Source organism: Silurus aristotelis, assembly GCF_946808225.1.
Source record: "Silurus aristotelis genome assembly, chromosome: 1".
Classification (NCBI taxonomy): Eukaryota; Metazoa; Chordata; class Actinopteri; order Siluriformes; family Siluridae; genus Silurus; species Silurus aristotelis.
The window spans coordinates 31,824,335-31,839,875 of NC_139574.1; the positions used below are offsets into that span (position 1 = coordinate 31,824,335).

At 36.3% G+C, this 15,541-nt stretch overlaps 1 protein-coding gene across 1 annotated transcript in view; it reads left to right on the plus strand.

Moving 5' to 3' along the window:
* Nucleotides 1-15,541, plus strand: part of ephb6 (eph receptor B6) — a 59,643-nt gene that overhangs the window by 5,687 nt on the left and 38,415 nt on the right. The window contains exon 2 of the mRNA XM_083536459.1: nt 10,027-10,091. Coding sequence (XP_083392585.1) covers nt 10,027-10,091 — 65 coding nt within the window. The remainder of the gene's footprint in view (nt 1-10,026; nt 10,092-15,541) is intronic.

Consider the following 15,541-nt stretch of genomic DNA (forward strand, 5'->3'; position numbering starts at 1 on the left):
GCATGGTCTCATTAATAACCGAGGCACACTGCAGCTAGCACAAGATTTACTTCATTTTCAGGATTTATCCGAGTGCAGCAAGACGCATTCTGTGCCCTTTAATACCATCTCCACGGATCGCCTCCCCTGTTCATGCGCCAGTGTGATGAGTTTTTGCTTCATTGCACTTTAGCGTCATCTGACCGTCACTCTCTGTGCCTAAAGATTTTTAAACAGTCATATGTTGCATTTGTTCTTTTCAGATGGCTTATTTTAAACACAAGATGTATTCCCTGATGCGGAAAAACATTCATGAAAAATGTCCAAAATAGATTTCGCATTTGGAAAAGGACTAAAATAGTGCATATTTTGTACCCAAGGCATCCCTTCAATAGGACCCTGGAGCGTATATCGTCTGCATCATTAATTCAAGCCAGAAGTCATTTCTATTTCAAATACAATGTTCTTAACACATAAGTGCCTTCATATAAAAGTGGAGCCCAAAAGTAGGGTAAAGTGAAAATGATTAATTTTTTTCAATTTCAAATTTAATACAACATTTTTATAACAAATGCTATTGCCGACAACAACCTAAGTAAACAGAGTAGAAACTTTTTAATCTTTTTTTTTTTTTTTTTGCTTCTATGACAGACTGCACTAAAGCTACATGGATCTAAAATGAATAAACACACTGAACATACAATTCAATAGAAGTGATTAGAACGTGGGTCAACCTGCTCAATAATATGACCCATGAACTTGTTTACATTTACATAGACTTAGAAAAAGGTGCAGGATATTGAACATCAACTATATATATATAGAATAGAATAGAATAGAATAGAATAGAATAGAATAGAATAGAATAGAATAGAATAGAATATATTTCAATTCAGTCCAAAGGTGTTCAATAGGGTTGAGGTCAGAGCTCTGTAGCAGGTCACTCAAGATCTTCCACTTCAACCTATGTACACCATATGTTAATGCAGTCACTGTTTCAATTTATCCCAAACAAGCTCTTCATTGAGCTGCCTTTGGGTTAACTAGTTCGTGTGAATGTAAAAATTAGATGTTAAAGACGTCCTATACAATTGTGTGCCTCCAATTTTGAGCTTTGTGGTAACAGTTTTGGGAAATACAACATATGGCTGGAAAAGTTGGGTGTCCTGATACATATACTATATATAAACTCAAAGGGACAATAGGCCTTCTAGATAGTAATATCAGGTTCTCCCAGGAACTGTAAGAGAAACTTTTGTGCATGTGTGTGTGTGTGTGTGTGAGTAAGTCTGTGTGTGTGTGTGTGTGTGTGTGTGTGTGTGTGTGTGTGTGTGTGTGTGTGTGTGTGTGTGTGTTTAGGTGTGTGTGCACATCTTGAGTTGACTGTTTGCAGATAGTGGCATCTGGAGCAAATTAAGGAATAATAATAATAATAATAATAATAATAATAATAATAATAATAATAATAACGATAATAATAATGATAATAATAATAATAATAATAATAATAATAATAATAATAATAATAATAATAATAATAATAATAATAATAATACTGCTAAATGTAAATAAATAAACTGAAGGTGCTAATGTAGGATAACACTAATTATGTACAATAAAAAAATTAAATAATTACAATTAAAGAGTAAAAATAAAGTGATACAAAATAAAGTTACAATTATTGATTAATTAGTAATAAATCCAGTTAATTAAACCAGGAATGTAAAAAATAAAAAGCAAGCTAAAAAGCATGTAATGGTCCAGTGAGAGCTCTCTCTTTCTAGTCATGTTTAAATCACCTTATGAGGCATACGCTTTTACTCTGTCCTCGCCCTTTTTAGAACCTATAAGTGGGCATAAGTATATGTGTGTGTGTGTGTGTGTGTGTGTGTGTGTGTGTGTGTGTGTGTGTGTGTGTGTGTGTGTCCCTAAAGCCACTCCATCCAGTAAAGGTGTTAGAGGAAAACACCTCACTAGTCAAATAACAGAACTATTAACCTTGTATCCTCGCCTCAAGCATGACAGCCTAATCAAGCATGAACTAAAGCAGAGTGTGTTAACACGTCTGTAAGGCAAAAAAAAAATCTCTCTCTCTTACACACACACACACACACACACACACACACACACACACGCACACACACACAGACACAGACACACACACACACACACACACACACACACACACACACACACACACACACACACACACACACACACAATTCACAGAGACCAAAAAAAACATTAGCCCTACAAAAGCACGCCTGCACTTGAGTGAGAATGAGAACAAGTCTGAGCACTCAAGTGAACGCATCTCTGACACCGAGAGAGAGAGACAGACAGACATTAATGTGGAACACCCATTCAGACTATCAACACCCAGTTGAGAGAGAGAGAGAGAGAGAGAGAGAGAGAGAGAGAGAGAGAGAGAGAGAGAGAGAGAGAGAGAGAGAGAGAGAGAGAGAGAGAGAGAGAGAGAGAGCAAGGATGGGGAGTTGGAGAGAGATGGAGAGAATGATAATACAGTTTATTCATGGTAATTCACTCTTCTATTAACATCAGCAGAATGAAAATGAAAGCTGGCAGGAGGTACTTAAGAGATAATAGAAGTAAAGAGAGTGACTTTTGAACATGGAGTCCATCTACCTCAATCTCTCTCTCTTTGTCATTTTTGTCCACGTGTCACAGCTTTCAAAACAAAGTGACTCTCCTTTTCTCTCGCACATCAATAATAGAACCCAGTGTAGCCTTGTGTTTAAGCTCTGACAGTGGCCTTCTGTCACTTTAGCGATTAATAATACACAAACAAAAGATGGGGACTGAGAGTGATGGAAAGAAAGAATAGCATGTGTGTGTGTGTGTGTGTGTGTGTGTGTGTGTGTAGTGTAGTGTAGGTGTGTATCAGGAGCATAGGAATGACCTATTGGTGCAGTGCATTACTGTTGCACTTCAGCTGGCTTTTTTCCTACCAAGCAATTTATACCTCCATCAGCACTGAAAGTTTCCTCCATGCACTCTGTTTGAATGATGACAGGATGAGTCTAAGGCCTTTTTTTTATATTCCTGCACTCCAAACTTGTTTGTAAACACTACAGAGGTGAAGTATTTTGGGGGCATTGCTCAATTCAGAGAGACTTTTTTTTATACAAGATATTTTTATGTCATTTTATAATGTTGGAAAGTGTCTTGAGACACTTATCTGCTTCCAGTAGTGACACAACAAAAACGTAAAAATACGAACTCGATTAAGTGGACTACTTTAATGCTCTCTGTCCTTTTTCGAATGTTGCTGGTCATTCACTGCACAGGTTTCAGTGATTTTGAAATACATATGTATTCACACCCACTCTGATGCCCTGTGAAAGCATATAGGACAATGTAGGCAGCAGGCATTATTATGAAAAAGCACAATGCTCTTGCAAAAAAAACTTTGAAAAGATTCAAGCCAATAAACTGTCAGAAAAAACTAATATATATTGAGGACTTATATATCATATATATCATATTCCTAATTCCTAATACTGATGAACATTTTCAGAGAAGACATTTTGAAGCCTTTTTTGAAGGGTAAATACTTTTGTACAGTTTGTACATAGAGCGTTAATGGGGAAACAATCTAGAGTATAGTATCATTACTCTATCTGTTCATCCACAGGAGCATTGATGAAGTTTTGATATACACTATCTGACCAAAAGTATTGGGATCTGACTTTTCCAGCTGTTGTGGTTCTTCCACTAACTGTTACCACAAAGTTGGAGGCACACAACTGTATATTGAATGTATTTGGATGTGGTAGTGTTAAATCTTCCTTTCATCTGTACTAAAGACCAAAACCTGTTCACGCATAACAATGTCCCTATGCACAAAGTGAACTCCATGAAGGTATGGTTTGGAGTGGAAGATCTCAAATGGCCTGCTGTAGAGCTCTGACATCAACCCTACTAAGATGTGGAATGGGGTCACATATATTCCACACATATAAATATAAATATGAATATACTGTGTATATATCTTATCATCAGGTGTCCACAAACATTTCTCCATAGAGTGTATGTTTTGTTTAAAGTCAGTAGTAATAGTAGTAGTGGTAGTAATACATTATATACATTATTGGCAGTGGTGAAAGAAGAAGAAGAATTCCTGTAAAAATGAAAGTATTCCTTTTAGTACTTTTCTCCATGAAGAAAAGTACAAGCGTTCTGATGAATTTGAATAAACTTTATTATCAAAAGTGAAAAAAAAAGATCTTCCGGGGTTATATTTTAATCATTGATGTGGTCCAATGTTCCATTCTCCTTTGCATCACACCTTTATAAGGAGAGCGTTTCTATTGTTAAAGGCACACAGTGAGAGAATCTTTACTTTACTCCACACAAACTCTCACCAGAACCCCACAGTTAGGTTTGTGGTTTTATGAAAGATTATCATTTAATGCAATTTATATTTTCATTTCATGAAATTCATGAAATTTTAATATTCAGTGGCATGTTTTTCTGAAATGAAGTGAACTATAAAGTTAAATATTATGCAATAGAATCTACTGGAGTAAAAATAATAAATACTTTGCTAATATCCACAAATGGTAACAGGCTACCTTAAAGAATTATATTCTGAGTATATCTTTTACATAAAAATAATATACATGCAACATAAGGCTTTAATGTTTCTACATCATTAGGGTCTCTAAACGGTCTGGGATAAAGATAAGGAACTGCTGTTGTGTATGTGGAGAGTGTCAGATGTTGCTTTTTGCTGCTGATATTTGGGCATCATTTTTCTGCATTTTTCCTTTTTTTGTAAGGTTAACTGTGATGGAGCGACAACCGACAGAAAACACTCTGTAATGTTTCACACGCAGCTTAATTTCAGCAAATGGCCCAGTCTGTCTGAATTGGACAGTTTTTTATCAAAGTGCTATTTGTCCAGTGAAAATCTCCTGCCTGCAGAAATTGAAATTCTTCACGCCTTCCATTTCTAGTTCATACATTTCTAAAAACATTTTAAAGATGAGCAAACATACAGGAATACTAATTACAATTTTTAAAAGAAATACTAAATAATGAAACTTTGAACAATTTGTGTGTGTGTGTGTGTGTGTGTGTGTGTGTGTGTGTGTGTGTGTGTGTGTGTGTGTGTGTGTGTGTGTGTGTGTTGGGGAGGGGGGGTTGTTGTCAGTTTGGGCAGTAGCAGTTCGATGAGATTTTTGCTTATTGAGCAAATTATACCTCCATCTGAAAGCACTGTTTCCTCCATGCACTCTGTGTGAAGAGTGACAGGATAAATATTGTACCTTTTTTTTTTATTATACCTGCACTCCAAACTTGTTTGTATACACTAAAGAGCAGTAGATATTGGCATCAGTATAAAGATGTTAGGAATATTAATAGCTGGAAAATATATATTTTTAAATTCTTCAATATGGTCAAGCAACAAAATGAATAAACAGTGATAAAACATGTCCTGAGCATTTTGTTTACTAAATCTTTCTCACAGAAGGCCTCTCTCTAATTATTATGTTGGACAGAACAAAAACCATTGTGTTTGGGTGTGTGAGTTAAGGCTTGTCCAAATCCTCTATACAGCCGTCACACTGTTGCACTGTGCTGGAAAGATCAGCATTGTGAGAAAGAGTGGGTTGCATATCACAATCAAACCCTAGACATCTTTCAAGTTGCTTTCACACAGCAACTGGCAGTTAGGAGAGGTGGAATACAATGTAAATAAAAATAGAATGAAAATTAAATTACGTTTTATGTGTTATCGTCACATCCCAGAGAGTCCTAGGCATGAATTTCAGAGTGGGATAAGGAAACATCCATTATATGGACAAAAGTATTGAGACACATGACTTTTTCAGCCATATATAGCTCTTCCCTAAACTGTGTCCAAAGTTGGAGCGACACAGCTGTATAGGATGTCTTTAAATACAGTCCGTTCAATTAATGTAAGAGATACAAATCTGTTTCAGCATTACAACGAACCCGTGCACAAAACAAACCCCATAAAGATATTTTGTACATGAGTTGGAGTGGAAGATCTTGAGTGACCTGCTATAGAGCTCTGACCTCAACCCTACTGAACACCTTTGGAATGAACTGGAACTCTGACTGCACCACAGGCCTCCTCAGCCACTGATCATCAGTACCTGACTTTACTAACACCATTGGGGCTGAATGAGCTCAAATCTCCACAATCACACTCCCACATCCATTAAGAGTCCACAAACATTTGTACATATAGTGTACATATTATACAAAATCAAAAAAAGTATATATTAGCTAAACACTTATGTTGATTATATACATTTTAGCTGGATTTCATACCAACCAATGTTGCCATATTAACGAATAGGTTCTTATATTATCTTATATTATTAATAGGTTCGCAACTTAATGGCCCATTTTTTTGTCTTCACTGTTTAACAATATGCAGCTGTCTGAGACAATTAACGTTTTACATGGCAAAATACATGTTTATTGGGTATTGAATGAAATTCTTTGTTCTCTGAATAATCTTTGGAGAGAGACAGAGGTGGCAAAAGTACACACATCCTTCACTTAAGTAGAAGAACAGATACTAATGTTTTAAAAGACCCTGGTAAAAGTTGAAGTGCTGACTACACTTTTTACTAAAGTTGAAGTAAAGATATTTGGGCTCTGACATGTACTAGCAATTAATGCTACCTGTTTTAGTGTAATGCTGGTAACTGGACCTCACATCATATTAATATTAGGGCTGTCAATCAATTAAAACATTTAATGTCAACTTAATCACACATTTTTAATCTGTTTATATAATATTCCATAAATGAATACTTTGTTTTTAATACTCTAATCAACATGTGCATTGAGAAATATGGATACTTTTTGCTAATAATGATTATTATTAGTGAAACCAAACTCTACATAGAGCATGAAGACAAATAATTCTTGTAAATGTAATTATGGTGTTTTAAATGATGTGAATCATCAGAACACCAAACGGAACGGAGAACAGATTCTAACTTCTATAAGGATTAGAAAATATTCGATGGTTAAATCAAATTAAACATTTCCAGCTTTTGTTTCGTATATTTATTATGTCTGTGAGGTACGTAGGTATTCACTGAGATTCAGGTTATATTTATGTGTTTGTGAAAAGAGATGACAGTGGCGGCAGGGATCTCCCCCTGTCTCTTTTCTTTATTTTAGAAAAGCACAATGTTTTGGTGTTATTATGACTGTTTGTGAATAAAAGTAGACCCTTTACAGATTCCAATGATTTTGAAGAAAAAAATGGCACAAAACACACCGCCGCATTTATCGACACCAGAGGGTTAATTTCCCAATGTGTGCATCATGGCTGTTTGCGACTTGCTGCATCAGTAAAACAAATGTTTAGTAACTAAAATAATTTTTTGGTGGTTTATTTATTTATTTCATATCTGAGTAAAGGAAGGATGTCGTGAATAAATGTATGTTGCGCTAAAAGTTTTAATTTTGTCTCATTTTTATTGGTGTTATTTTTTTATTTATATTTTTTTATAAAAAATAGTCAAACAGAAATGCGTGATTAATGCAGTGAGCATTTCTGATCGACCATTTTTATTAAAAAAATTTAATAAATATATAAATAAAAAATTTCTGGTAAGTACTGATACCAGAAAAATCTACTTAAGTAGTACTGAAGTATTTGTACTTTGTTACTTCCCACCTCTGTAACGAGAATAACTCTCCATGTATTAGTGTGTCACTTAGTCACTCTCCCCAAGAGCAGGAAGTGTGAAACAAAGCAAAGATGCCTATGCAACATCGTATAGAATTAAATGAAACCAGAAAAATTCAAGCACATTAATAAAATCTTTTTTCTTCTCCACCTTTAGTCTTTAGTCTTTAGTACTTTACAGACGGTCATTTCCATATCCCTGAGTTTAGAGTGTAGCTAGTGGAATAGCAGAGAATCAAAAACAATGGAAAGTCATGATTTTGACTATTAAATCGTGTTTCTTACCAAAGCAACTTGCATCCAGAGGTACATTTATGCATTGACATTTGGGATGTTAAACATGAAGCAGTACTGATGCCTTTTTTGACCTTTTATCAACATCTATACTACACAGTTACTGGCCAAAACTTGTTCATTTGAAAATGCACTTTACTGACACATGAATAATCATGTGTATTGTATGTGTGGGTTATGTTAGTCACCCTCGAATAAACATTTGGAAATGTCAAAATATTTAAAACAAACCCATTTGGTGCATTGTTACCATTTTTCTTTTGTGCTCAAAGTTGTTTTGACATGCGACAACGCAAAAGCTGTTCACAACATTGTCATTTGTGCAGAGCAGAAAAAAATCCCAGGTTATAAGATATGTGTTTTCTTTTCTTTTTTTAAAAATCAGGTCTAGTAACTAGCCCACCTAGGATTTTTTGGAATCATGATGGGGTCTTATTTTTATTATTCTCAAAAAGATAATGGGATTTGTGTATTTGTTTTTTTAAAGTTTCACACTAATATATTGCTTTGTTAAACAGTAAAGAAGTCAGTCAGCCTTGCTTGATTATCATCAATTATCCATATTTACCACAGGCAAAGTTATATAAATTTATGCGCAGGGATTTAGTTGATTAAATCAATAGCGCACGCACAGCATGACTTGCAAATTCATATTTACCAGAAGCCCTGCAGTTGAACAATGCTGCTCCATAAATTCAAACAAGGACGGCTATAATAGCGTCTGACACAAACATGGGTGTAAGAAAATTGCCGAGGCAGGCGGTAAAGTTTTTGATTGTGCCTGCCAGGATGGCGAGGTTTGGATCTGGCTCTCAGCAACCTCCAGATGGACTGAACATATTTTAGCTATGAGCTGAAAAACCTTTACCGAAGCATGGCCCCACTATGGTCCACCTCCATCTGAAAATTCACATTGCTTTCAGTGTTTCACTGCCCTTTCCAGCAGTTTTAAGGGTCATCAGAAAAAAAAGAATAAGACTGAAATATCTACAGGAGGATTTCCTGGGTAGAAGGTAAAGTGTTATGAAACAAGCACATGCCCTTTCCTTTTAAGAATAAAAGGAAAAGTTTGTCATTTCTTTCTATCACATAACCATACATCGGTTCTAAAATGTGTTCTGTTCTGTATACTAAATATATATATAGACACTTTTTGCAAACTGCTTCTCTGGCTTCCTTTGATAGCGATATCTAAGACTCATGAAAGCTGGGGTGAGAGTTTAGCTAATCCCTCAGTGCTTGTTAGAGTTTATTTGAAATCATTTGAGGCTATCTAGTCATTAAATTTGCTAAGTCTGAGAAGATGTTCGTCTAGATATTATGTGAAGTCTGGTTGTACATAATCAGCTCATTCAGCCACAAGGGTGTTAGTAAAGTCAGGTGCTGAGGAGGTCTGAGGGTGCAGTCAACGCTCAAAATAATTTAAAAGGCATTGATTGGCAACAAAAGTATTGGGACACCTAACCTTTTCTGTGGCTCATCTCAAAACCACTAGGCTGCAGGTACACAATGGTAATGGATGTCTTTGGATGCAGAACATTACAAATTTGCATTCACTTGCATTCACCAGTTCCAGCTTGGCAATGCCCCTGTGCACAAAGCCAGCTCCCCGAAGACATGGCTTACATGGTTTGGAGAGGAGAATCTTTAGTGGCCTGCTATAGAGCTCTGATCTCAACCATACTGAACATCTTAGGGATGAATTAGAAAACTGACAGAACCGCAGGCCTCCTTACCCTAAATCGGTACCTGACTATACTACTGTCCTTGTGGCTGATGAACACAAATGTCCACAAGCAAACCTTTGCCAATATAATGTGTGTGTGTATATATACGTATACTTAGATAGATAGATAGATAGATAGATAGATAGATAGATAGATAGATAGATAGATAGATAGATAGATAGATAGATAGATAGATAGATAGATAGATAGATAGATAGATAGATAGATAGATAGATAGATAGATAGATAGATAGATATTCTTTTTTTTCAGAATTTTCTCTTTTTGAACATTTTTCAGACATTGCTCTTTCTCTTTTGTAGTGATGCTTCTGGACACTACTGAATCCACGTCTGAACTTGGCTGGACAACTTATCCTGATACTGGGGTGAGTCCTGTTATTGGTGTGTTTGTGTGTCTGTGTGTGTTTGCCTGTGTGTGCATGTGCATCCCACGATTTTGAGTCCGACAAATGAATCACTCACTCTCAAAAGGGTAAAATCATTTTGTAAAATTGTTCTAGTAATTAGTGGCGTATAGCAGAAATGTTCTCATAAGGTCAATCTAGCACTCTTATGCTTCATATTCAGCAATCACTTTGAGTTAAACTCATGTCATTGTATATTATAAGAAAAGCTTGAATAAGTGTACATTTAGTAAGGAGTCATGGTCCTTAATGGCCATTGCCTCTGCAATCTCTAAATAAAGGAATACTATACACACATGGTATATGTGTGTATGGTGTGTGTGTTTCACTGGTTTTACAGCTCACATTGTGACTGAGATGTTGTGACCCGGGGCTCAGAATGGGCGATGGAGGAATAAAGATGTAAGGATAGAGACACGAGTTTATTATTAACCTTTATTACTGACAGTCTTCTCAGTTTTTTCCTCTCAAAGGGATCTTCCTTTCTTCTCTCTGTCTCTCTCTCCTTCTGGTTGAATTGCAGTATGTTACACTGGCGATGCCAATAAACCAGTCAGATATGCTGCCTACATGCCCTGGAGCATCATATTGACCAAACTGCAGACAAGCACACTGCTCATCTCTTTTCCTCTCTCACTCAATCTCTTTTATTGACCTTTTCTCTTATGATTATATAGTGCCACATACTAAATACTCTACTTACAACATTAATCTTTATTTTTGTTTTGCTTTATTTTTCTTCCCCAAATCCTTTTCTTCTTGCTTGTTTCTCGTCCTATCTCTTTTGTTGTTTGTTCTGCAGCCTGTTAATCTATCCATCTGTGCTTTTATATAATCCCCTCCTCGATTCTCTCACGCCCCTCTCAATCTGCCTACTTGTTTTTTTAACACCCGTTCTCCCGCTCTAGCTGCCAGTCTCCATCTTCTCATCCCCTCTTCTGTCCCTCAGCATTCATTTGAATCAATCACACATCTCTGTCTTGTTGGCATCCCCCTCTCTCTTCCATTTGTCCGTCCTTTTTATCTCTTTCTCATGTGCCAGTTGTTCCCTGTCTCTGTGCCATCGTGTCTGTTTGAGTTTGTCCTGGTGAGACTTGGTGTATGTTCCGGAAATTTCTGTTCACTTTGCATCATGCCGCTTTGAGAGGATTCTCCGGTTGAGTCATCACTCCGGTTCAGCCTTTAACATTTCAAATGAACTAAAATTGCCAAATGTTGATGTTTGCATGATCATCAACCATCCTTACAACAACGTGTTGTTTTTTTTCGCATTTTCCTTCTGTTTGGTGGGGAAATTAATAATAGTGGGTTTTCAGGCCGTTTTTTTCATGCACATGACACAAAAAAGGTGTAAGATTTGGCACATATGCAGGCGACAAATATTCTTGGGATTTTCATCATTAAAGCAGGTGGTAACCTGATAAAAAGTGGTGTAAATGTAAAAACGGGCTTAGGTAAGAATGAATGGATGTTAAAATTAGGTGTGGCTAGATAAATATTTAAACATATCAGTTTCTTTAAAGACATACTGCATCATTTAATCACAAACTCATGCTTGAGTCAGTCCTTTTTCTTCCCAGGCACTAGACTATGCTATAAGCAGTGTTGGGCAGTAACGCGTTACTTTTGACAGTAACTAATACTGTAATGCGTTACTTTTAAAAAATAAAGTAACTTTGTTACCGTTACCGTATGGTGCGTTACCCGTTACTTTTTAAATGAATGAATTTGGGCTGAAGTGTAGACTACAGTCTAACCTGCTTACAGCAGCGTCGCATTGTAGGATTGGTGGATTACCGGATTACCCTCTGTATACACGAAGAAGAAGCACTGTGGGCGTGTCTCCGTTTATTCAGGTCTGTGCGGCAGTAATGGCGAGTCGAGGCGAGAGCAAGACGAGTTTCTCAAAGTGGAAATATGCTCATTATTTCACTTTAGTTGAGTATAAAGACAAAAACTTTTTAGTCAAATGTAAACTGTGTCTTTCTGGTTTGAAGCTCGTATCTACTGCGATAAACAGCAACTCCAATCTGTTGAAACTCCTCCAGGAACCCCATGCTAGAAGCTAGAAGCTAACCCGGTGTTCTACATTGTTGATAGTTTTCATACTTCAGCTGTTAAATAAAAATTTTTTAGGGGCTTAACACAACAGCTTTTATGATGCAGAAGCCACTTTAGTTTTTCATTCTGAATATATTATTCAGCTTGTTTTGTTATTTATTTCAGAAATCCTTGTGATATATTTAGTTTGTGCTGGTCTGACTTAAATAAAATAGTGTTTAAAAATTACTTTGTGTTTAAGTCAGTTTTGTGTTTGTAGACCATAACGCATGAAAGGGCATTAACGGGAACATTAAAGAACGCTCTTTAAAAAAGTAACTAAAAAGTTACTTTTAACAGTAACGCATTACTTTTTGGTGTAAATAATCAACAAAGTAATTGAGTTACTTTTTGAATGAAGTAATGAGTAACTGTAACTAGTTACTATTTTTTAGTAACTAGCACAACACTGGCTATAAGTATCCTGTGTCCGGTGTACATCCCCAGTACAATGTAGGAAATGGGAATTCTAAAGTTTCAGTTTGAAATTCTATTTTTGTGAAATTCAGAAGTTATTTCATGTTCACGTTATATAATTTGAAAACAAATTATTTGAGTTTTGTTACATCCTGTTCCTCTAATGGCTTAATTGTCAGATTTAAACAGCAGAGCTAACTGTACATTCACCAGACCAGATAGCAAAATTCTTGCTATCTGAAAAAAAAAAAACGTTCATCTGGCCCACGTACCGCATGGAATGATGGCACTTTTGCGGTCAGCTCTTGTTTGCCAGATTTGTGCCACAAGTAAGCCAAAGGACTGCTGACTGTCAACCATAAATAAAACAAACCAACCAGAATTCTCCCAAATCTGGCCCACATTTATTTTGGCCCAGATGCGGCCCAAATCTAAAATCTTGTTCCGGCCCACATACCACGTGTAATGATGGCACTTGGGCGGTCTGCTCCTGTTTGCCAGATTTGGGCCACAAGAAAGCCTTAGCACTGCATGTAAACAAACCAAATAAACAAAAACTGGCCCTATTATGGGTTAAGTTGATTTTTATTATAACCAATGTCTTCCCCACATTTCTCATGTGGCACACATGCTGCATGGAATGTTGACATTTTAGCAGTGGTCTGCAATTAGGCCACTGCACAGCTACATGTTAACTAACAATGAATCAAATAAACTATAAATGTACATTATCTGGCCCACACTAATCCATAAGTAAGAGGTATCCATTAACATACTGTAAAGAGAAATGTAAAAATGGCCTAGCTTCTTTTTCTTCTTTCGGCTGCTTCCATTAGGGGTCGCCACAGCGGATCATCTGTCTCCATACCCCCCTGTCCTCTACATCTGCCTCTTTCAACCCAACTACCTGCATGTCTTCCCTCACCACATCCATAAACCTCCTCCTTGGCTTTTCTCTAAAAATGGCCGATCAGAAATGTTTTGAAAATATAAACATTGTAATTTACATATTTATTAATATTGGCAATGAAAATCCAGTACATTATAACATTTTCAAAACATTACTTTATTGCATCACCTTATCAATCCAACCATGGCAGCCCCCCCCCCCCCCCCAAAAAAAAAAAAAAAACAACAACAAAAATAACAGAATGTTTACTAAGATGTGCAAAAGTAAAAAAGAAATAAACTGCTGTAACAATTCAAGTAAACACTACAGCAACTGTGACCAAATGAACATTTATTGTCCTTGACTGGGCCCATCAGCATCATAACCATCCTGCATGCCTGTAAGAAAAACACAACTAAATAAATTAACATCATCACTTCCCTGTTTTAATTGATTCTCTTTTTCTATAAATATCTTTACAATTTGTTCAATGTAGCATTGTAGCATTGTAATTTTGTTCCAGCAAACCCTACCAACATTTATTTTTGCTTGTTTGTTTGCACTTCAAGGAACAAATAGTTACACACGTAGCAAAAATGAAGTACTGTAACTGACTTACAGGACCCTTGGACCGCATGTTTTTGTTCATCTCTTGCTCTTCTCCCTCATACTCTGTAGCTTACCAGATAAAGCCATTTTTATGAGGCTTCCACTTCTTGGTCTGTGGCTGTCATTTCTGACAGTCCCTGAAAAAAAATTGTAAATCCACCAATGAACTACACAACTTTAGTACCGTAATTTCCGGACTATTAAGTGTACCCAAATATAAGCCCCACCCACTGAATTTGACAAAGATTTTTATTTTGAACATAAATAAGCTGCACCTGTCTATAAGCCACAGGTGTCTACATTGAAACTAATGAACTTTACACAGGCTTTAATGAAAGACAGTGTCTGTTATAACGGCTTGTATCTAAACAGTAGCCTACCAAGAAAGTCATTGTTCACTGTCTTCCTCCTTCCTTTCACAACAATTTCTCTCAGGAGTTTATCTTTTGGCATCGTCGTGCGTTTAAAAATCACCATCGGTGAAGCTTTTCTCCCGATGCCGTGCAGCTCAGAACACAGGTGAAGTGTGTGTTTTCATGCCCGGTTGTTTTCAGCATGACGAATGATTCGCATTTCCTGTGGACAGTCCGAGTGAGTGGCAGATCAAACGTCAGAGGAACATCATCCATATTTATGATGTGGTGCGGCCTAATTCAGTGGGAGCGCATCTGATTTAATATAAAGAGTTTCATTGGTTAACCTGAACCCGTTCAGCAATTTCATTGGTCTAATGTTATGGGGCTCAGTTTTTTTGGCTTGAAGTTTGTGAAACCGGGAAAAAACCCAGAAAAATCCATAAATTAGCCGCTTTGTTGTTTGATCCACGGGGTTCCAAGCGTGGGAAAAAAGTTGCGGCTTATAGTCCGGAAAATACGGTAATAATAATTTAAGTTTGTTAAACTAACAATCAATATATATTAGAGATTGGTAAAATTTACAGATTTGCATCAGTACATCGGCACTGATGTATTGTATCATAATGTATCATAATGCACTATACCTTTATTATTTACAAAGATGGCAATTATTTGTGAGCAATATTTTATATGTAGATTGATTTCTCTTCCCTAAACTGTTTCCCAAGCATGTTCTCTTCTGTTCACCACTGCTGCCACAGGTATCATGCCCATTCAAACTAAGGCAGGATTTTTTTGATTACACATAGGCTTAACACACTTTAATCAATAAAGTTGGATTTACGTTGGATGGACGATATTCGCAAATAGGGAGCGTCTTTTTATTAAAATTAAAATGTTAAAATATGTATTACAATCAACTAGCAAAACATATGACAAATAAATGCTATTTCTCACTACCAAAAAGGCTCACACACAGAATATGCCCTAATTTAATTGATGTCTTTTATATGTCTTTTATAACATACAGAAATAAAATA